This window comes from Solanum stenotomum, chromosome 8 (genome assembly GCF_019186545.1).
Source record: "Solanum stenotomum isolate F172 chromosome 8, ASM1918654v1, whole genome shotgun sequence".
Lineage (NCBI taxonomy): Eukaryota > Viridiplantae > Streptophyta > Magnoliopsida > Solanales > Solanaceae > Solanum > Solanum stenotomum.
The window spans coordinates 36,219,988-36,242,439 of NC_064289.1; the positions used below are offsets into that span (position 1 = coordinate 36,219,988).

At 35.8% G+C, this 22,452-nt stretch overlaps 1 protein-coding gene across 1 annotated transcript in view; it reads right to left on the minus strand.

The window, feature by feature from the left end:
- Positions 1–1,134: 1,134 nt before the first annotated feature.
- The window catches only part of LOC125873377 (vacuolar protein sorting-associated protein 27), a 1,193,133-nt gene continuing 1,171,815 nt past the window's right edge, over positions 1,135–22,452 (minus strand). Inside the window, exons 2-11 of the mRNA XM_049554300.1 lie at positions 13,017–13,115; positions 8,530–8,586; positions 8,371–8,438; positions 7,021–7,230; positions 6,839–6,943; positions 2,702–2,777; positions 2,257–2,316; positions 2,122–2,172; positions 1,961–2,039; positions 1,135–1,548 (exon numbers count right to left, since the gene is read on the minus strand). Coding sequence (XP_049410257.1) covers positions 1,472–1,548; positions 1,961–2,039; positions 2,122–2,172; positions 2,257–2,316; positions 2,702–2,777; positions 6,839–6,943; positions 7,021–7,230; positions 8,371–8,438; positions 8,530–8,586; positions 13,017–13,097 — 864 coding nt within the window. The 5' untranslated portion in view covers positions 13,098–13,115 and the 3' untranslated portion in view covers positions 1,135–1,471. The remainder of the gene's footprint in view (positions 1,549–1,960; positions 2,040–2,121; positions 2,173–2,256; positions 2,317–2,701; positions 2,778–6,838; positions 6,944–7,020; positions 7,231–8,370; positions 8,439–8,529; positions 8,587–13,016; positions 13,116–22,452) is intronic.

Consider the following 22,452-nt stretch of genomic DNA (forward strand, 5'->3'; position numbering starts at 1 on the left):
TCCTCTGGAATAACACAGCTTGCTCGGACAAGCTCAAACCCAAATAGGAAAAAAGTATGTCTTATAAGTCGAAAACATTCCAAATTACTCTCATAAATAAAGTTATGAGAGGTATATCAATTGTTTCACAACGTTTTAAAATCATGTTTCAAGTCAATAGTTCATTCATAGAGAAAATTCATGCTTGAAAAACATCATTTTGGGATAAGTTCAAATAATTTCAATTGTAAGGTCAATCATGAACATATATATAGTTCATAATATAGAATATTAAAATAATGAGACTAAAGATGATCTTATTTCTTGCGCACATAAAGTTTTGTTAAAAACCACTTTGTAGTAACAAAATGTGTTCATACTCCTTATTAAAAAAAAAGGATTTAATTGGATAAATAATCATTGACTCAATATTGACACATATCAAGATGAATTTTATATTTTAGCTCATTTAAATAATAATGTGGACATATTGTTGTTTGTCATGTATACGAAGTGGTACGTCGAAACTGAATGTGTTTTGTGTTTTAAAAAAATGGTACGAATGGGAATTTTGTTGCTCCATTAGTTTCTTTTTAGTTGTCATGTTGTATTTGATTTATTTTCAAAACTAAATTAGATTACATTAATTCGGTATATCAAAACAAAACTTTAGATATTCAGAAGCTATACAGTGCTTTAAATTGCAACTTTTTTTCTTATCAATAAGATGAAAAAATACATCTTAAAATATTAGTCAAAATTCATATCATTTTGACTCTCAAAAAGAAAAGTATGACAACGAATACAAATGGAGGAAGTAAATGACAATATCATAGATGAGCACAACCATTAAAAGATGACATAAATGAGCCGTCTCTCAAAGTCTAATGGAATATTTGAGTTTTTTCCCTCCATGAAATAACCACAATGCCTGTGATCTATACCTGTACTTTTTTTCATCTTGCAACCATTGAAATACATAATTGCACATAGAAAGAAGGCAAAAAGCATATTTATCCAACTTTAGATAGCATGTAGCTCTCTTATGTTGGTGTTATGCTTTCTTTTCTGTTGATATCTGTAGTTTTGGTAGCCTCTTATACTGTCATAGATCTAGACAAATAAAATTTGTTAAAAGGGAAAACTCATAGATACTTGAAACTAAAAATCCAAGTGTTTATTCATGAAATAACCACAAGCCTGTAGTTTATCCCTGTACTTGTTTTTCATCTTGAAATACATTATTGCGCATAGAGAGAAGGCAAAAACACGAAAAGAAAAAGAAATGGAAAAATAGCAAATCTTGATCTGATACAAATTTGTGACACATTAATAGGACCTGATTACTTCTTTGAAACTGCAGACATCCTCTTGTAGCCGTTTACTAGGGGGTACAAATATATGTCAAAACAATAGGTTCTAGATCACCATTCTCTGAAACTGTAATATCCTTGTAACCTGATTTAGAGAAGTGTTACTTCCGGATGAAACGTTACTGCCCACTCTCTTCCATCTTCTTTTTCATTTTGAATTGCAATGTGGCAGGAGCACAATCCAATGGTGTCTCACCTTATACAAAATCAACACCAATAGATAAAATGATCATCATCCAAAATGACTAAAATAGATGCACTAAAGGATTTTTAGATTGACAAGGACCAGAATATTTGCATCCCTAAGTGTTGAACCTGTTTGCCAACTAGGGATGGACTAGCTAACTCTCAGGAGAAGTGTCAGTCAGCACAAAAAAAGAAGGAAAAAAAGAAAAACCAGAATATTTGCAAGCACACAAAAAACTGTATGATAAAGTAGACTACCCTTTCAGCAGGAGGAGAATATTGGTTTAAATTTATGCTATCTTTAACAAATGTAGAAATATCCTATTACTTAGTTATGAGGCCTCAAAAAGGGTATTGTCATTTCGATGCTATTTGCAGATCCAATTAAACTGAAAAGGTTCTATCCTTAAGATATATTTTACCTTGTGAATTTTTGCAGTACAAACTTGATCCACTCTCCATGAGTGCAAATGCTATTTCTGTTCGATTGAACACCGCTGCCTACATCAGACAATGCTACTTATAATTGTCACCCTGTAAGTCTAATTGTACAATTATGTAGTTGAGCATGAGATATGAGTACCAGATGCAGCAATGATGATCCTTGCTTGTCAAGGTAATTTGCATCAACTCCCTGAGAAAATTGAGATCAAATGTCGCAACTAAGACTGACAAATGCCTTATTGAATTACAAGAGAAAGAAAGTCTACATAAATACCTGACTTAGGAGCTTCTTTGCAGCGCCGACATCACCATTTTTTATTGCTTCCCTTAAACCCTGCACAAAGGATAGAAAAAATATCAACTTCCTCAACAGCTTAACCACGTGATCTTACTGGTTACAATCTAGCAACGTTAAGGTACAGTTTACACCAGGAATTCCCTAATAAACCTGTTTACTCTTTAGGGGCCCTTTCACCAATTGTTTTCTATCTTTATACAGTTACCTTGTGTTCCATGTAACTAAATGACTGATGAATCATTTGGCTTCAAAACTCTTTGAAATAACGGGGTATCCGATTTTGTGCTTCCCTGCTTCTTCAACTACACCTTCCTACAATCATTCAGTTTTCCCAGAACCAACCTACTTCATCTATCTGTACATCTATTCCCCTTGAGTAAATTCAAGGTTACCACTGGAAAAGCAAGGTAAAGCACTATACCTCACCACTGACTTCATAATCCACTGTCATTGTCTCCGTATTGCAGCTGGTAGCTGGACCAACATTGAAAGTTGTACTGCAAAATATATGCTTAATTAGTTCTGTGATTAAATTCCTAATGCCTAAGCAGGTAACAAATGGGAGAGCACCAAAGGTTATGGATTTGGAAGAAAACATCTTATAAACTAACACTTAGCGTCAAAAGTAAGAACAAGAGAACAAGAAAGGTTATGGATTTTGAAGAAAACATCTTATAAACTAGCACTTAACGTCAAAAATAGGAGCAGCCGAGCAGGAGAACAAGAAAGTGAATGTGGGAAAATTCAAAGGGGAAGTCGGACATTAAATTCTCCTTCCTCTTGTCTGATTGAAATAGAAAATAACAAAGTTGAACAGAAAACAATTTCTATTGTTTACAGTCTCAAAAGGTAGAGGTACGGTATGCATATGACATACATACCCTTCCCAGACACCACTTGTGGGATACACTCGGTATGTTGCTGGGAGTCTCAAAAAGGAGGAAGGAAATAAATTGTTGATAGTAACATGTTTTTCAATTCATATTTGAAATTTTCTCTAGATTTAGGAGAATTTTCTGGGGCTTATACACAATTCACTCTATAGAGAATGCTCATCAGACTCTTTGGAGTTCTATTATAAAATGGAATAACTCATACAGTGATCTTGACCCTCAAGAATATGACACTATTTAACGATGAGGGAAGGTGGAATAAACTATCAAGGGAAAAATCCTCATCGTATTAGTGTATAAAAGACCAATGTGGCCTCGGTTTGATTTCACAAGTTACAATAATACCGTTACGCTAACCATTTTACTTTATTTTGCCAATCTTCATGCAAGTTCACTAAAAGAATATGCATGCCTACAATATGCAATTAGAATTAATATATATATCTACCATTACTCCCACCATCTGTTCGTGTATATTTATTTCCACATTCTCAAAAAGGATATGTTTACTACACTTTTTGAACCTTTTCATATCTAGTATCAAAAAGACACTTTAGAATTCATTAAATTCTAAACATCTAACTCCTGTCATAATCTCTGACTTGGGAAAAGTGCCCATACTTTTTCTCTCTTTGAAATATGCTACAACAAGAAAAAAATTTTCAAGTGATAGCTCTTTTCAGTTCATATTGAAGACAAAATCTTCTTCATTACAGGCGATAAATCATTTGAAGTAATCGACTCAGGGGATCAGTTGTTTTTTCTAGAAAAAAGATGAGGCATCAAAAAGATTGACTGAAAATTGTCTCTTAATAATCTTATAGAGCATAGAAGGGTTTTTAATAGCAAATTTACAACCAAAAAAACTGAATAATTCAAAAAACAAATCATGACTAGTTGGGCAAGATTAAAGTTTCTTTAGCAAGTGTGTACCGATGAGTGACAGCGGTGAGTTTAGTATATGAAACAGAGTGAGACTGATGATATATAGAGACTTAACAACTGCAAATCAGTGTGGTTATAATTTCATGATTGTGTGTGACTGCTTTATATTTGCAGAGTTTGTGGTGACTATTATGTCTATTTTCGGTGACTTATATGTCCAGTGGTTGTTTGACATTGACATGTCAGGAATGGGGTTATTACCTGGCTGCTGTTGACTACTTGAATTGCTAAGTTAATTAATTATGTGTTGTTGTACCTCCCTACTTGGTTTACTTGGCTTATAATATATACTTGTTACTAATCTGAGTCGGCCTAGATTGCCTGCCAATACAGTGTTCGTACCAATGCTACTCCTGCACTTTTCTTTGAGTGCAAACTGTGACTGAAGAATCTTTTATGCGACCTCGTATCTAGCGCAACCAGTTGACCAATCTGAGGGCGAGTTACTCCTATCTAGGCAGCCACAGATCTTTTTGGGACAAATTTCTATTTCATTCTAGACATTGTTTTATTGATTAGTTTTTATATTCTTAGATATTGTTAGTAAGAGTCCTTGTACAGTGACTTTTGAATCTTGGGGATTGTAATAGTTAGATATTCGCACTTTATCTCATTTATACTTGAGAACTCTTATTTCATGTCTTAAATGCGTCTAGATGTACGGTTATGGCATGGTCTAGTTGGTAAGATATGGTTTGCCAACCAGAGTGTTAGTGTGGGTGTCAATCATGATAATTTGGGCCGTGACAAGTCCCTTTCCCGAGACCCATTTAGATTGTTGTTTTAGATTCATTAAATTATTAAAAGAGCTTTTAAAGATCATAACATGCTCAAATGGATTTCTGAGGGAAATAATGACAACCACAAAGGTCATCAAGAACTTTGGGGCAATCTTCCAACCATCATGAGCTTGGAGGACTTAAAGAAAGCATGGAAGGAAGACTTCAAAAGGCCACTAATATACTCAAGTGTTTATATTTTTTTTATTTTTTTTTGAAAAGGTAACTTGTATTATAAACACAGGAATACTCAGGATGTACTCCAGTAATACTTACAATCAGAAATACAAAAGTGTTGTTGTTTTCCTATGAACTCCTTAAGGACTCTAACATACTAGTGATATCCTCATCTTCATGAGGATATTCATGTTTACACCAAAAATAGAAAAGAGCTAAACATTTCAGCTTCATCTTCTCCATAGAGCAGCTCTTGTTCTCAAAACATCTTTAATTCCTTTCCAGCCAAATAGTTCACCAAATGCAGGCTGGGACAATCTTCCATCTCTCCCTGTGCCCCGACTGATTTCCATCCCGATTCCAACATGCCAAAGCTTCCTTTATGCTTCCTGGCATAGACCAACTGATGCCCCTTTTATTGATGAAAATTTGCCAAAGTTTCACTGTCTCCTTACAGTGTAAAAAGAGATGATTTATTGTCTCTGTCTCACATTCACAAAAAAAACATCTGGAGCACAAATTGAGGCCCTTCTTCATACGGTTATTAATTTGGTCATTTTCGTTATATAGTTATTTTTGCAAAACTAGCATAAATAGTCTGTCTTTCACAATAGAGTTAGCTAGCTTTTGAATGGCATTTGGTGTTTAGGCTCCTTTGTGAGTATTAAAGAAAATCCTCTTATCTCTCCAATTGAACCCTCTTGATCGCTTTTGTAAGCATCCCCTTGTATGAGTTCAATTTCTCTTCCCCCCCTTGGATTTATTCTAGTAATTAAATATCTTTTAAAGCTAGATTATCCTTTCTTTCTTCTGAATCTCTTCACACTCTCTTTCTATTTTTTAATCATATCCTTGGTTGTGATTCAATTTATTATATTGCATCTTGAATTATATCAGACCTACCTGTTTTATCAATTCCTTGAACCAAACAAGCTCTCTGAGTTATTGAGAAGAAATTTAGAGTCAAAAGATAATATATATATATGTGTGTGTGTGTGTGTGTGTGTGTGTGAGGTTAAATACAAGCTAGATCACCTGTAGTATCCAAAATGTCATCCCAAGCACATACAATTTCCAAATATAATAACCCAAATATTTGAATTCCGCCAAAACAAGGATTCTAATATTAGTCAATCAAGACTTGAGTTATTGAAGATAATAACATCAACTACATCGTAAATTAACCTGGAGGCCAACAATGAAAGTCCATAAAAGAGGTAACACAACTCAAATAAAAATGCTGCTAATGTTTTCTCGTGAAGAGTATTTTAATTTTTAAATGAAATATATTACCCCCTTTGTCCATAATGCCCTGCTAAGTATTAAGTTGAATGTTAAACCTGTAGGTTGTGCAATCAGTAGGTGCGGAAATATCGAAGACCATGGTTCCTTGCCTTTCAAAGATTAGAATAGAAGAATTAAGCACATTGAGACGGTCAAAACTCAGGTCTATTTGTGTTTTCCTAGTGTCTGATACATAGGTATTAGGTTCCTTTATGGAAGGTAGTTATATACCATCTTATTAGACCTATTGTCTTCCTTTGACATACACACGTCTTTATCAATTGGGTCTGTGTTTCAACCATTCCCTGGTGAGTGTTGTTCCGATGACATAGTTAAAGACAATGCTTCCAAGACTAATAACATAACCTTGACTCAATCCCATAAAAGTTGCAACGGCCATAAGAAAAGAAAGTCTGTCTTTGAAGAAAATAGACTGGACCTATTTCTCCAAAAGGACAACTAGATACATCAGGTACATACCCTTGCTTGTTGTCTGATGTCGAAGCTCTACTTGTTGGAATTTTATTTTCCTTCTTTGGTTTTGGATTTATATTTACAATTGGATTTGGCATAATATTTCCCTGCTGGAATCAAAAAGAAAATATAAGGGATTGTCATTTGCTCAAAAGCATTTGAAGGCCAGTAAATATGTCCTTTCCTGTGAAGCCGTGGATGTTGTTGGTGTAGCTGACACTTGACATATACACAAAGGCATCCCACATTTGCAGTCTGTGATGCCTACAGTAGGAGTCTGCTTGACAGTGTCTTCAGTTTTGATATCTGCAACGGCACCGACATCTAAAGCTGAAAATGAATCTTTCAGGGCATTGACTTCACTTGCAGAAGCTATCACGCCATCTCCAATGGGTCTACTAAGAATCAGATTAGTAAAAAGATGTAAAACTTTTAAATGTCCTCAAAAAGAAGTAAAGATAGTAATTAGCAATTCTGTTAAATGATGTATAAATTGAAAAGAAGCACGATGTATATAGGCAGATAATTTTCTCTTCAGACTATCAACACAGATATATCAGAATAGCCTTTCAATCTTATCAAAGATCTTAAGGGAGGTATAAATGAACAAGGGCCTGTTTGGATGGGCTTATGAAAAGTAACTTATAAGTCAAAAGCTAAAAGTCATACGTAGATGATACCCTACATTTGACTCTTGACTTATTTTTAAACTTTTTGGCCTAAAAGTGAATGCTTAGAAGCACTCTTTAACCTTCCCAAACACCTCGAAAACTTTAAAAATGCTTAAAAGTCAAAAGCACCTAAAAATAAGTAAATCCAAACGGGCACTAAATCTCTGGCCTCAAACCTCAAAGATGAAACAATCATACCCTTCCAACATATTGCAGTACTGAAATATGATGATCCTTGGATCAATGAATACACCAAACAGAGCCAAGACTGACTACTTTTCAAAACTTTCCCATTTCTGTTAAGTCCTGAATCCAAGTGCTTAACAGATGGTATCACAAGCAACTCTTCAGACTGTTTCCAACTCCTTACATTCTTTAACAAGTAAGGGTGGATGCTACTCTCTAGCTTCTATTCTCAAAAATGATGCACCAATAAGAGCTTCAACATTTTTAAGGGTTTTTATTTATTATTATTTTAGTTTTGAGAATAGTGTTTATTTATTAAAGTAAGCGTTTCCTGCTTGATGACAGATTTTTAGTCTTTCATGTACTAGTCGCCAATCACCCATGAGCTAATAAGAGTATAATATTACTTCCTAGATAAAAGATTCTTAATGACTTACCTTGTGCGCACCCAAAGGGTAGCGGCTGCGGGTTTCCCTTGTCATTAAAAAAAGATTCTTAATGACTGAAAAATTGGAGGTTATGATTGAATAGGGTGAGAGAAGGTGGAATTCCAAGAATAAATTCCTCATAACTCTATGACAGCGTCTCTGACTTTAGAATTTGGGGTAAAATAAAAAGCATTTTTGCCATCAATATTGAGAAGTATACGATATTACATTGATAATAATGGCAGAAATTTACCGAGAGGAGTTATTAAAACAATCTCCACAAACTCTAACATTTGAGTGAAGACCAAATTGTGGCAAGGCCTGAAAAGATTTGGGTATAAGCACAAAAGGTAAGCTAACAAAAAGCATAAAAGATGCTTAAGGAAAGAGACATGAAACAAATAGAACTGACCATCTGATTTGCTGAATGTTCAGCACATAATGTTCGGCCGCAACATCTGCAATGGTGCTACAAAAGAGGATGAAGAATGTCAGATACAATATTTGGAACTATTTTTTACGTTTTTTTTTTTTTGGATTAGAAAGTAAGCAAAACATCCGGAACTAATTTAAAATAATAGCAGAAACCTTGCTCAGTCCCTGCAGGTTAATTGAACAGGTGATAAACAATACAGACGACACGAGTTAAAAACGAAATTATTAGGTCTAAAAGGAACAGAAAGACAGGCATCATCAAAAGAAAAAAGTACCTAGTCCAATCACAAACCAGAGAACTTGATATGCAATACATTTTAAATCTTGTGACTAAGTTCATGCATCCACAAGGGAAACAACATATAATCAAGTAATAAATATTAACACAGCTGTAAGCAGAGATATGTCCCAGCATCCATGGCAATTCTCTCTTTTCTTATAATAGACGGGATTACTTTCTTCATTTGTAGCCTACTAATCTACTAAGGCATGGAACAGAAAATAGGTGATATCAAGACATGGAAATGCAGTCCTATAGTTAGATCAGGATCTCACGGGTTTGGTGGAGCATGAGTTTTTCATGTAGGTCCAACTTGTCAAATGAAAAAAAATCACATCACCATGGATACTTGTTATAGAGTCATACATGGGTAATGCTCATGCAAGGTGGGGCCCTCAAGATGATAAAGATAGAAACGTTAAGAGAGGATAAATAGATCAGATGCAAATTGCAAATTTTTGTGGGTGGTTTAGTTTTTTCAGTAGAATTCTTTTATGAATTGATTTTCTATGCTAGTTGATCCGAGTTTTCCTTAATATCTTGTAATAAGGGTCTTTATTTAAAGATGCAGAAGGAATAAAAGAAACACAGGGACTTTACATCAAATATCTTGTAATAAGGGTTTTTATTTAAAGATGCAGAAGGAATAAAAGAAACACAGGGACTTTACATCAAAAGAACAAGAGCTCTGGAACTCTCTCTAACAAGTCCTAAGGTTATAGGCTCTGATTTAACGAGCTTATTTGTTTTATCAAAATAGGTGCTCACAGAATAGAAACAAGGAGAAGAATCTATTAAGCACAGACTTTCCAGTGAATTGCCCAGTAGCAAAATCCGTAGTGTGTGGCCATAACAACTTGGTATCAGAACCAAACACCATGGGCAATCAAAGCAAACTTGAAGAGTTGAGGTGCAGGCTGCCAATTAAGTGTGAATCACAGAAGCAATGACACAATCTGAATTGGGAATGATTGCTCAATTGCAACAGTTATCGTTACAATTGCAGGAGTTTATTATTGAGATAAGCAAAAACCAAGGAAGAGATTCTTATGCGGGAGTGAGTAGCAATATAGGTTACTATCCCTACAGACCAGAAAAACAATTCAATTAATTCGTAGGAAATAGTGTGGTATCAAGATACACAGAACTGGATTTCCCTACTTTTGATGGATCCGATGACCCTTGATTTGGCTACACCGTTGTGTGAAATTTTTTCTCAAATCAGAGAACAGATGAAGCGTATAAGGTGGGATTGACAGCATTCTATCTTCTAGGTGAGGCACAGTTATGGCATCATCAATTAGAAAGTATCACTAACTTGACTGGTCGGAGTTCAAGAAATATTGTACTCTCAGGTTTGGCCCTCCACCGGGAAGTAATCCATTAGGTAATCTGGTTGACTTGAAGCAAATGTGCTCAATTGAAGAATTTCAGTGCCAATTTCAAAAACGGCTATCCAAGGCAGCGAGTATGTTTGCATAGACCAGCAAGTTAGTCTGTTCACTGCCGACCTGATTGATTCCATTCAGCTTGATATTGAGATGCATAGTCCGCCAGATTTGGTTCATGACATGAATATAGCTTCGAGAAGGTAATGCAGGCAACATCTTCTTGAAACGAGACCTGGTGAGGGACTCAAGGCTATTTCAATACTACTGCAACTTCAAACAATTCCAACTCCGAAGGGCAACAACCCACTAAGTGGGATTACTGAACCAAAATTATTACGTACATCTACTCCTTTTATAAGAAAATGACAAGGGCTGAAATGGCAGAGAGAAGGGCAAAGGGATTGTATTATAATTATGATGAATTGTATTCAACTGGGTATCAATGTAAGAAATTGTTTTAATTGGAACTTGCTGAACCAGATGATGAAAATCCTGACCATAAAGATGTGCAAGAGGCACCCAAGGGTGTGGCCTAGTGGTCAATGAAGTGGTTGAGAATCCTGAGGTCTCTGGTTCAAAACTCAGCGAGACAAAATACACTAGGTGATTCTTCCCATTTGTCCTACACTTGGTGGACAAAGTTACCTGGTACCTGTTGCTGGTGGGAGGTGACACACTAGGTGATTCTTCCCATCTGTCCTAGCCTTGGTGGACGGAGTTACCTAGAAGCTTTTGTTGGTGGGAGGTGACAGATATCCCGTGGAGTAAGTTGAGGTGTGCGAAAGCTGGCCCGAACACCATGGTCATCAAAAAAAAAGATGTGCAAGAGCCTGAAATTTCCTTGCATGCCATCATGGGACAGAAGCGCGCAATAACCATGCAGTTACGGGCACCAATGAAGGGTCAAGCATTACTGAGTTTGGTTGATTCGGGCAACACACACGATTTTTTCAATTACACAGCAGCATAACACTTGGGGATGCAAGTACAATCAGGGACAAATGCCAACATTTCAGTTGCTAATGGAGAAAAAGTTTACAACAAGGGAATTGGCTCTGCGGTGTTTTATTATATTGACAACCATATTTTAAAAGCCTACTTGCGATCTAATGTGCCAACTTGTGGTCGCATATGGACAAATGAGGTCACATGTCTGCGCAGCAGTAAAATGGTCATAACCTTTCACTCTGAACTTGGATTGACAAACGGTTTGATTTGCTGGAAAGAAGACTCATAGAACTTTAATTTAATGGTAGAACACCCTCTAAATCCATGTATATTGGGAGATACACTTGTTTGAAGTTAGACCATGCACGAGATCATTTGAAACAATCAACCATTAACCATAGTGCAACCTTCAACTTGAACTTTTGTGCTAAGGTTCCACTTGACCCATAACCTTACATTAACACTTCAAATACCTATATATATTGGTTCCTTGATATATTTAGCCACTTACCACCTTATCCTCCCAAGTTGAACAGATTCATTGGTGTTTGACTAGTTGTACTATGGCATAGAGATACGGGGCATTACAACTTTAATTGTGTCAAGGCTGATAAATTTGTCATCTTATTGTGGCTTACAACAACCAAAGAAGCTGCTATGAGTCAAGTTGCAATGAATTATACGTCCTTGCTTTCTCATCAACAATTCCATGGTCATTTGGTCACGCCTTTTGTTCTATGTGTGTTATGTTTCTTGACACCAACACTCTTATATCAAGCACGCCAGATAAAAGAAATATAAATTATGATAAAGAAATCTTTTATGAAAGATATGAATGAGGAGAAGGATTTGAATTTGGATGGTAAATATGCCAAGTCTGTTCAGTGCAAAGTATTAAGAATGGGATCCTATTTAACTGTTGTTGCAGCTTCTGCAAATAATTCTCACATCTTATAACCCTACTAGTGGAGAATTCATAAAGAAGTTTGCCTGGGTTGAAATGAATTGACTTTTAACAGTGGTGGCTTCATTATCAGGACTGGACCTGGTTGTTTGATTGAGCTAATAAAGTTTGACATGGGAGGATTAAGTTGGTTTCCATTTGATTGTGCAAGGATGAAGTTCCTCACCCTTGAGGGCAAGGGTGTTGTTAATGTGGGAGTACTGATATGATTCAGACAGCTGGGGGGAGTAGTACTCTATGTTTCCAGAAGTGTACAAGGGAGTTGAGTTAGTAATTTACCCACTAGTTTTTAGAGTTCAATAAGAAATTATTGCATTTCTCCTAAGTTCCTTCTGTTTCACTTTCCCTCTAGGTCTTACCTTCCTTATATGTAACAGAGTTGCTTATTTTCAGAGTTACCAATGAGAATACTGCTATAGTTAACTTAGCTCATAACTTGCAATTCCTTTCGTAAAATCCCCAGGTTGTAACATGTTCATCCATCCTTTTTTCTTGGTTGGGAAACAATTCAAATGTTTTTGACAACCTGACTGTTAATACTCATTAACTGTATTAATTAACTGGTTAATTAGGCACATCACAGAACTTTTCCGTGAAAGATAACTGTAGAAATCAATAACAATCATTCCTTCACCCCATTCATCAGTCATAACACAGCGTCAGAAAGCTCTTACTGTTGAAAAGGCAGCGATAACTCAGCTTTTATGCAAATTAATCCCACCATAATAAAAGGTGAGAAATGAACCTTTCAAAAACATCGAGCATAGACTCCGAAATTAATTACTATGCAGAAATGAACGTACTAAAAGTATAAAAAACTTGAGTCATCAGATCAAACTGTTGTGACAGATGAAAATGTCAGAAAGAATCTAGAAGAGTACCCGTCGCCGGAAAGTATTGAAGCTGCAATTGCAGACATCACAACGCGAAGCTTCTTGGAATGGCGGTGGTTCCGACGACATCTTCCGATCTCCGATCTCCGATCTCGCTTGCTCGCTCGCAACTCCCGCTCGATTCACTGATATTCCTGATATTTTCAGAGTACCTCTTTTTTGTTCTTTCTTTTTTTTCTTTTTACTACTTCTAATCTTTTCAAAATTGGGTCATCTACGTGGGCTGATCCAACTCGATTAATAAAAGATTTAAAAAATTGAATTTAAGTAAGTGTTTGACCACATTTCTTTTTGAAATTTGAAAAAAAATAGATTTTTGTTTTTAAAGAAGAAAAATTATATTTGAAAATTGAAATACAATTAAAATTATTTTTGTCTTTTTACGAGTGATATAGAGTGAAAATATATTTTTATTGTGTTTTTAAATTCTTGAAAATTCTGAAACTCAACTTGAAGTTGAAAGTTGAATTTTGGATTTTATAAGCAAATGTATTTTTCGGAGTACAACTCAAGAAAAAAGGGAAAAAATTTCATGGTCTAACAGCTCCTTATGTTTAGTATGTAGATGGATTTTATAAAATATTCATGTTTGGTAGGTCAAATTTTTTTAAAAATATTTTCTCTATTAAATAAATTTCCTTAAAATTAAGAAAAAAATTCTTGGTAAAAATAGTGGAAACAAATTTCAAAAGTGACATTAAACTCTTTCACATCCTCCAACACAGTACATCCCACCCTCACCCCTCATATTTCCCACCTTCGCCACCCCCACACCCTCATATTTCATAGTGTTTGCCTAGATTATACATAGATATTTTTGAAATAATATTTTTATTTAATAGGTTGTGAAAATAAAGAGGCCAAAACTGGAATGTTTTTGAAAAGCTTATGATAATAAATGTGTCAAAACTTATTTAGAAATTGAATGACAATATCAACTTTTTGAAATTATTGTAGGCAACTTGATTTGTTTTACTTAGACATAGTTATATAGTTGAGTCTAGTGTTATTTGCTTGAGTTATGTTGAGAGTGTTGATGTGCCTTGAATTATTTGATGTTGCTTCTATACTAGTTTCACCATATATTTTTATGTTTTTATGTTAGTTTAATTTTTTTGTAGGATTGTGATGATAATACGACCAAAAGAAGAGAACACAATAAAATGTTAGTTTTTGATTATTTATGATTGTATTCCATACCACATATTAGTTGATAGATCGTAGAACGAATTGTGAAAAAGATAAAAAAGAATATCAATTAGGACCCTACTGAACTAATTAAAATGTGAAGAGGAAGAGAGTCGTAAAACCAATTAGCGACCTGTACTTAGAGAAGAAGGACAAGAACTATAAAGAAAATTGTGACCCAAAGACACATAGTGTGAGGCGAATCCAACAAAGCCTAAGGGGCAATCAATGGCGGCACAAGCAAACTCCACATGAGATTGCATATCATTTGACAATCATGGATTGATTCTTGAAGTATGTCAGTGGATGAATTTAATATTTTTATAATTTTAATTTTTTGAACCATTATAAATAGACATGTTATGTCTCAATTGAAGAGAAACGACAGTTTTTTAGTTGTAGACTAGTTAGTAGTTTGTTGTCATTGATCATCTTTTACAAGTTTTTCTCATTTTGTTCAAGAAAGAAGATTATCAATTTTCTTTCAAACTTTCTATATTCATAATAAGTTATACAATCTTCCTCTTTATATTCTTATTTTTTTTTAACTTTCAGAATGAGTAGTTTAATCATAATTGAGGTTGTAAAACCTAATGAGATAGTAGAGTTTATAAAGCTATTCATGTGGTTGCATGTTACTAAGATTATAAGACACCAAACTTCTTTCTATTCTTACATAATAGGTTAATAGTTACAATCATTAATCTACATCATAATATCTTAGTATTTAAACTTAGAAGAGCAGGTGAGAATTTGATAAAATAAGTTTTGCATGAACTCAAGACGCTAATACTCATTTGATAAATTTATATCCGGAATAATAGAATTTACTTAGCTTATTTGGTCGATTTTATGTCAATTATTCATATAGTTGTGAAAGTCTCATATATAGATAAATCATACATGACACTTGAGAGATTGAGTGATAGTGCAGAAGACTGAGTGCATATTTGTGATCCAAAGTAATTGTAGTTGCATAATAACCAACCAACAAAACAATTCATTGTGGGGACATAATCTTATAAGTTTTACAATCCTATTTACTTATTACATATTTTGTTTTTGCAATTTTAGTTTAGTTTCAATCTTTCTACAATCTTAATGAATAGAATTCATTTATAAGTTTGGTAGCCATATCGATACTATAATCTTAAAGTTCTTCAATATTTCTTGTGTGTTTGAACCCAACCTAGTTGGGTTACTATTATTGATCATGAATGTGTTTAATCATTGGCTAGTGTATCTTGATTGTATCACATGCCTTAATGGTATGATCCAAATCTTATGTCGGCGAATGTGTAACACCCCGGATTTCAAGAAGGGAAATACTGCATTAAATTGCAGCAACAGGTTTAGATCTACAAAACTAGTCTAGGGTTTGTAGGTCTTTCTACGAATCGTAGACCAGTCTCGTAGAAAAGGAGGAAATAAAATTTAAAAACCAAGTCCTAGTACCTTTTCTACGGTTCACCAGGACAACCCATCATTCTTTGTACGAGTCATATTGTAACACCTCGTAAAACCTAGTAAGACCTAGCTAGGGCTTTGACTAAATCTAGTAGGTTGAACTAGAGCCTCACATGTTAGTTTAAAGTTGGAAACTTTTTTAAATGATGAAAAATAGCTTTTGAAGTTAGTTTGAGGAGGTTGGAGGTCTAACGTCAAGAAACGACTATAACGTTCGGAAACTAGTCATTTGAACTTGTGAGTTGAAGGGGTCTTGTCGTTGAAGTTTGGAATGTTGTTTGAGGGTGAAAACTTGTAGAAGTGATTCTCATACTTAGATGGAAATTTTTAGGGGTTAAAATTCTGGGTACGACTCCCCAAAGACCATTCGAGGGGTCCTTGAGGAGGACCACAAAACAGTCCCCCAATGCTTCTTGGACAACATGGTCTGTTTCTTTTGGTGGTGATCTACGGAGGCAAACCAGGCTCCATAGACCATACCACGGTCCGTGGATGGACCTCGTGAGTCCATACTTAGTTTCTCCTTGGGCCTGCAGCATTTAGAGCCACAGTCCCAAACCACGGAAGCCAACCACGACCAGTAGATTGGTCTACGATCCGTGGAAGGTTGTCCGTAGGTTGGGCTGTGTGTTGGCAGTTTTGTTTTGAGTTAGGGGTTAGTTAATTGATTAGTTAATTAAGTGGAGGTTAAGGGAGGTCGATTAGGTGGTTAATTAATGACTTATATAAACTTATAGGACCCTAAACTAATTCATTTATTCACTTGAACTTAAGACCTCCCAATCAAAACCCACTTCCCTTTCTCTCCCAAAGTCTTCTCTCCAAGAGAACCATTGAAGACCAATGAAGAAACCAACCTAGGGGCTTGAATATGGTGGCTTTCTCTTAGGATTTTTGTGGGTTTCTACACCTAAGGTATGATGGTTTTCATCCATGGGTAGCTATCACCCATGGAGCCCAAGCTTTTAATTCAATTCTAGAAATCTTCAAAAGCTAGGGTTTCAACTCAACCCCATGGATTCCTTTCTAAGTTATTCTTAAACATTGAACTATGTTTATTATTGGTAATACTACTGATTTTAGATGGTTTTAACTTCAAATCTAAAGAATCCATGAGTATTCCCCCAACCCTAGCTATGGTTTTTCTCTACACAATGAATGTTGTTAGAAGTTGATTCAATTGATTGAATTAGAGTTGTTTATGATGTAATTACATGATCTAAGTATAGTTTTACATGTATTCTTGATTACCTTATGAATCTAAGATGACATTGACTTGGTCTAGGGTTATATCATGAAAGAGGCAAATTGAGGGGTTAGATGTGATCTTCTAGGGTTGATGAATTTCTTGATGAATGGTGTTAGTTTAGATCACCTGGACATGAATGGAATATGATAGAATCTTGTAGATATGAATTACCTTGAAAATGATCATAATGGTTATGTTGTTGGATTATGATGTTCATCTATCTATTATGCCAAATCTAAGATGTTAGACTTGATCTCGACTCTTGGCCTTGAAGGGAAATCTATGAAGGTATGTTATGTGAAGTTATTTTATATGAATGGATTGATCCATTTATGGTGGGGGTGTTTACTTGTCAAGTATTCTAATTATTAATTATTGATCCACTTATGGTGGAGGTGCTTACTTGCCATGTGTATGGTAGTGTTGAGATAAGGTCCCTCTCCCCTACAACCCTAGATATGACTAAGTATGATATGATATGAATACGAATGTTATGTTATGATCATGATGATGTTGCTATGATGAATGTATCCATGTCTATTGTAATGAATATTAGATATGTTGATTTACATGGTCTAAGATCCTTAAATGCAATATATGTGAATCATGCATGAGTTGGGATATTATGTACATGTTGTGACCCCTTGAGAAGGGAGGTGTCTATGATGATAATGTTGTTGTTGTTGTGCCGTTGTGAGGACAATCATGTGCACACACACTCCATGCATAAACATGAATATGATGTATCAATGGTGTTAATTGGAAGTATAGTTCTCATATGTACCTTTACTCATTATTATGCATGAAATGTACATGACCATGGTGATCCTATTGTGTTGATTGAAAGTCCATTCTCATGAGAACACATGATCTTAGTGTGAAAGTTATACTCACATACTAATGATGATTCTAAGGTTGAAAGTTAGTTCTCACCTTTAAATGAATTTATGAGCTATTTAGTGAGTTGTATTGAACGAAGGGTAAAATATGCCTTCACACATGTAGATACAATTCCATACTAATTATGTATAATTGAAAAATAATGCTTAGTACTGAGTGGATATGGATGATGAAGAAAAGGCCCCTCCACTAATGCAATAGGTTGGGTAATCTATAGTAAACTCATGACATGGAAACTCCTTCACTAATGCAATAGGTTGGGTTTCTAGTAGCAATCTTCCTATCCCATAACTATGTGCCAAACATAGGACTTAACTAGTGGATCCACTTAGAAGCTAAATATAATTAGTTCTACCTTCGGCAAGTAAGAGCGCCTTCTTTCGGTTTGGGGTTATATGACATCGGATTCCATGTAGCTCTCATGGTCTATGTCGGTTATGGAAACTTTTCCCTATAATAATGAAGTTAATGAATGAGACATGAACTATACTATGACTTCTTGGTGAGTTTACTTAGTAGGAGTGGGGGTATGGGACTTCACTTCCACATTGCACAAGTAGACTTAGTAGGATGTCATGGGATGGTTCCTTTGCATTATGATGAGATTTGAATGCATGTATGTATATTGAATGGATAGCTGTTATGCATGACTTTCCTTGTAATCGAGTAATGTACATGACTATTTCCTTAATTTGTGAATATTGCGTATAATGAAGTCTAAAGATGTAATCTATTACTAAGGTAGCTTCAAAGGAGTACTAAGTAGGGTTGGTATTATGGGATGCTAACCCCACATTGCACAAGTGTTTCCTAGAGGTTACTAAGGTAATGACTTTACCATTAAGTGAGTATGAATGTGATATTGGATTTGTATTGTACATTGTAAATACATGTTAGTTACCATACATTGCACAAGTGTGTTTTAGAGGTTGCTTATGTGATGATTACTTCATGATGTGATGGTCTTGGTATTTAACCGTGTATCCTTGTATAATTGGAGGCTATGTATTGTGAGATTGGGATGTATATTATATTGATATTGGAGACTATGCTTGTTGTAATAATGATAATTCTCAAGTTATAATGAAATGTATGTGAGTTGCCTTATTGGTTGCATTCTCCAACTATTTCAAAGACGATGTTCAAAAATGGCATAAAGTATGATTTCAAATGAAATGTCCCTTTTCATGCATGTTTTAATGGTTTTGTGCATGGCTACCATACTTAGTACATTTTTGTGCTAACCCATATTTCTAGGTTTTCTACAATGTAGGGGGTTGGTTCATGGAGATGGTAGTTTTGGTTCAAAGGGCTTGGAATAGGTGATCCTCCAAGCTAGTTGATGAGTCCTCAAGTTCGGGGACCAACATCTTACTTAGTAGATATCTTAGTAGTTTCTTTTATTAATTTCATTTTAGAACTATGTAAGGGTTGTATCCCTATATGTCTAAGTATTCGATTGTACAGATGGCCAATGAGACAATGTTTTGACTCCTTTCTATTTGAAAGAAAAAATGACTTCGTTTGTTGAAGAAAAAGTTTTAATTTCCGCATTATTTCTTATGACATTATGTGTATGATTATGCTAAGGGCTTGTATCTACGCCATGTCACATCTAGGGGGTAACCCCGGGTCATGGCACATACATAGGTCTCGTAGGTGGGCCCAGACTTAGTGAAAATTTAAGAGTCAAGATTGGTTTCTATGATTGGTGTCTACGGGCCGTAGTAAGATATACGAACCGTGGACAAGTCTCATCAAAAGCTGGTCCAAATAAAAAGGTTTCTAAACTTTTCTATGGTTGACTAGGATAGTAGGTCAAAACCGTAGAAGTGATAACGCTCAACTACACTTCTTCCGATTCAAAGTGTAGGCGGTCGCTAACAAGTATAAACACAACGATGAGTTGGGGTTGATCCCACAGGGAGTGATACGGTAAAGAATTCAAGTACGAAGTAAAGAAGTGTTTAATCTTTTGTAGAAGTAAAAGGCTACACAACATAAAGTAAATCGAGCAGTTTTAATTATCTATATCAAAGGGGAAAATTTAGTAATCAATTGTTAAGGGAAACGAATAACACGAATTTTGATCAAGTATAAAGAGGGACTTAGGGGTATGTGTACAATCGACTACACATTTCGCCTAATGGGTAATTAACAATTGCTTGAAATTGTTGAATCTCAATGGGTAGGATAGGTTCTAGCTATAATAACCATTTTTCAATTGGCTATTATGCTTCAAGTGAGTTCTTTCGAACCTCAACAAGCTTAGCATTATGAAAAACCCAATTCCTTAAGCTGGGTAGTAAAGACGTATGAACATACAATTATCAATCATTTACTCGACTCTAAACCACTTTTGACAGCTAGCATTGAGTGCTGAATTTGCAACTTCAGTTCATTAATTAAAACATGAATAAACAATTGGACCCATTTCAAAACAACAATAAAACTAGCAATTAATTAATACCCATGAGCTAATATGCAGTCAAATACATAATCACACCCCTCTGAATTGACACCAATCTACGATGCCTAATGCCAAAATTAAGACTAGAATCCTCAATCCTCAAATCCAAGCTCAAAAACTTCTATCAAATTGTTCAATATTGTCAAAGTATGTAAAACTCTCTCCAAAACTATGTTTTATGTGTTTTCTCTCTCCAAAAATTAATTTATACGTTTTAGAAAACTTTCCAAGAATTTTAGCACGGAGTCCACTCAGCGACATAAGTCGGGATCGCCAAACAACTAGACAATTCACCGATGGGCCCTCTTCTCGCCTTTTGGCTTGACTTCTGCATCAAATCGTTCTGGAATATTTGGGGAGCTGAGTCGCTATCGTCGTTCCATTCGGCGCGTCGCCGAAGTAACTTTTCTTTTGCCGATTTGGCTTGATCCATGGACTACTTCACTGGAAAGTTTGGTGACCTGGAGGCTCACTCGGCGCGTCGCCGAGTGGCTTTTGCAAGCTCCAGCCTTTCTTTTCTTTAGCTTTTCCAACTTTTTCGCTTCTTTTCGCATCATAATGTCTTTGCCTTGTTCCTAAGGCTTCATTGTTACATATAAACAAATTAACATCATTTATGAGCACAAAATAGGCATTGGGCAGAAAATCAGCTCTTCAGTTCGTGCCCTGATTGGCGAGTTTTACTAACGTCGCCGATCCACTCTGTGAGTTGCCGAGGGATCTCAACATGCCAAATTGGGCAGAAAATCAGCGCTTCAGTTTGTTCAAAAGGTGAGCTTGATCGGGCTCGCCGAGCCACTTGGCGATTCATCGAGTAAGCTATGAGCTCGCCCAATTGCTTCTCCTCCAAAATTCGAATTTCAACCTGCGCATCCAACAAATGTTATTCAAATAACGAAAAATAAAATTTGGGTTGCCTCCCAAGAAGCAGCTTATTTAACGTCATGGCACGATGTGGCCATGCTTTCAAGTCTCATTCTTCGGGTTGACTAAGGTATCACTAGGAAGACCCCCTTTTGGTCTTAGATTTAAGTGAGCCGAGATTTGTCCCATCTGAGTCTCAAGTTGCTTTATGGAAACCGAGTGCCAGGTTGCTGTTTGATTTAAGAAGAGACATCATCCTTCATCTCCTTGAGTACCTTATCCATTCCTTCCATTTTTTTTAGGATGCGGGCAAGCATATCCTCGGTCCCAAAGTTTCTAGGGTCAGCCTTTTCTTCCTTCGGCTTTGGAAGTTCATGAAGGGGGTACATAATGATCTTTATCACCATCTTTATCTCTCCAATTTGCACCCTGATCATGCCAATATCAATCCATATCTCTCCAACCATTATCATGATCTCTATTCCAACCTTGATTCCCGCCCGACCGATATCTAGAATGAGAACTCCCTGCTTCGTTTAATTAGAATTGTTCCTCTTCATTATACATAGCCTCAAATTGTGTGTCATCACGACTCACACCCTACTCGTACCAACCGCATTCACATATTTATAACCACCTCTCATGACATGTTTCGTCAACAAGTCCATTTGGGTCATTGTCCGGCAATCCATGAGTAGGGAATTGGAGAACCATCTTTTGAAATCTCAACCACTTCTCATGAATAGGTTCACCATCAATTCTTTTGAAATTTTGAATACTATCTCTCAACTTAACCATCTTCGAGGGAGGGAAGAATCTTTCATAAAACATTTCGTGAGCTCCTCCCAAGAAGTGATAGATTCCCTTGGTAGTTCGGTCAACCACTTCGTTGCTTCCCCATTAGAGAAAAGGGAAACAAATGAAGCCGGATTGAATTTTGAGAGATATTCTTGAAGGAGAACAGTCCACACACATCCATGAAATTGCGAATGTGGTCATGAGGGTCCTCATGAGAAAGTCCCCCAAAGAGACCTTTCATCTGCAACAACTGCAACATAGTGATGGTCACATGAAACACCGCATTGTCCACAGTTGGAGGCAACGAATAGCACCGACATTTCCCAACTGATCCACATTGACATCATGCAAGTTTCTGATGTCATTATTCCCAAGCATGACTTGGATTGCTCCCGTTCACACTCATCTTTTCACATGTTTAGAGCAATCAACAAAAACACAAATAAGAAAATTTTACTATAACAAAATTAGTTCAGAGAAACACTTCA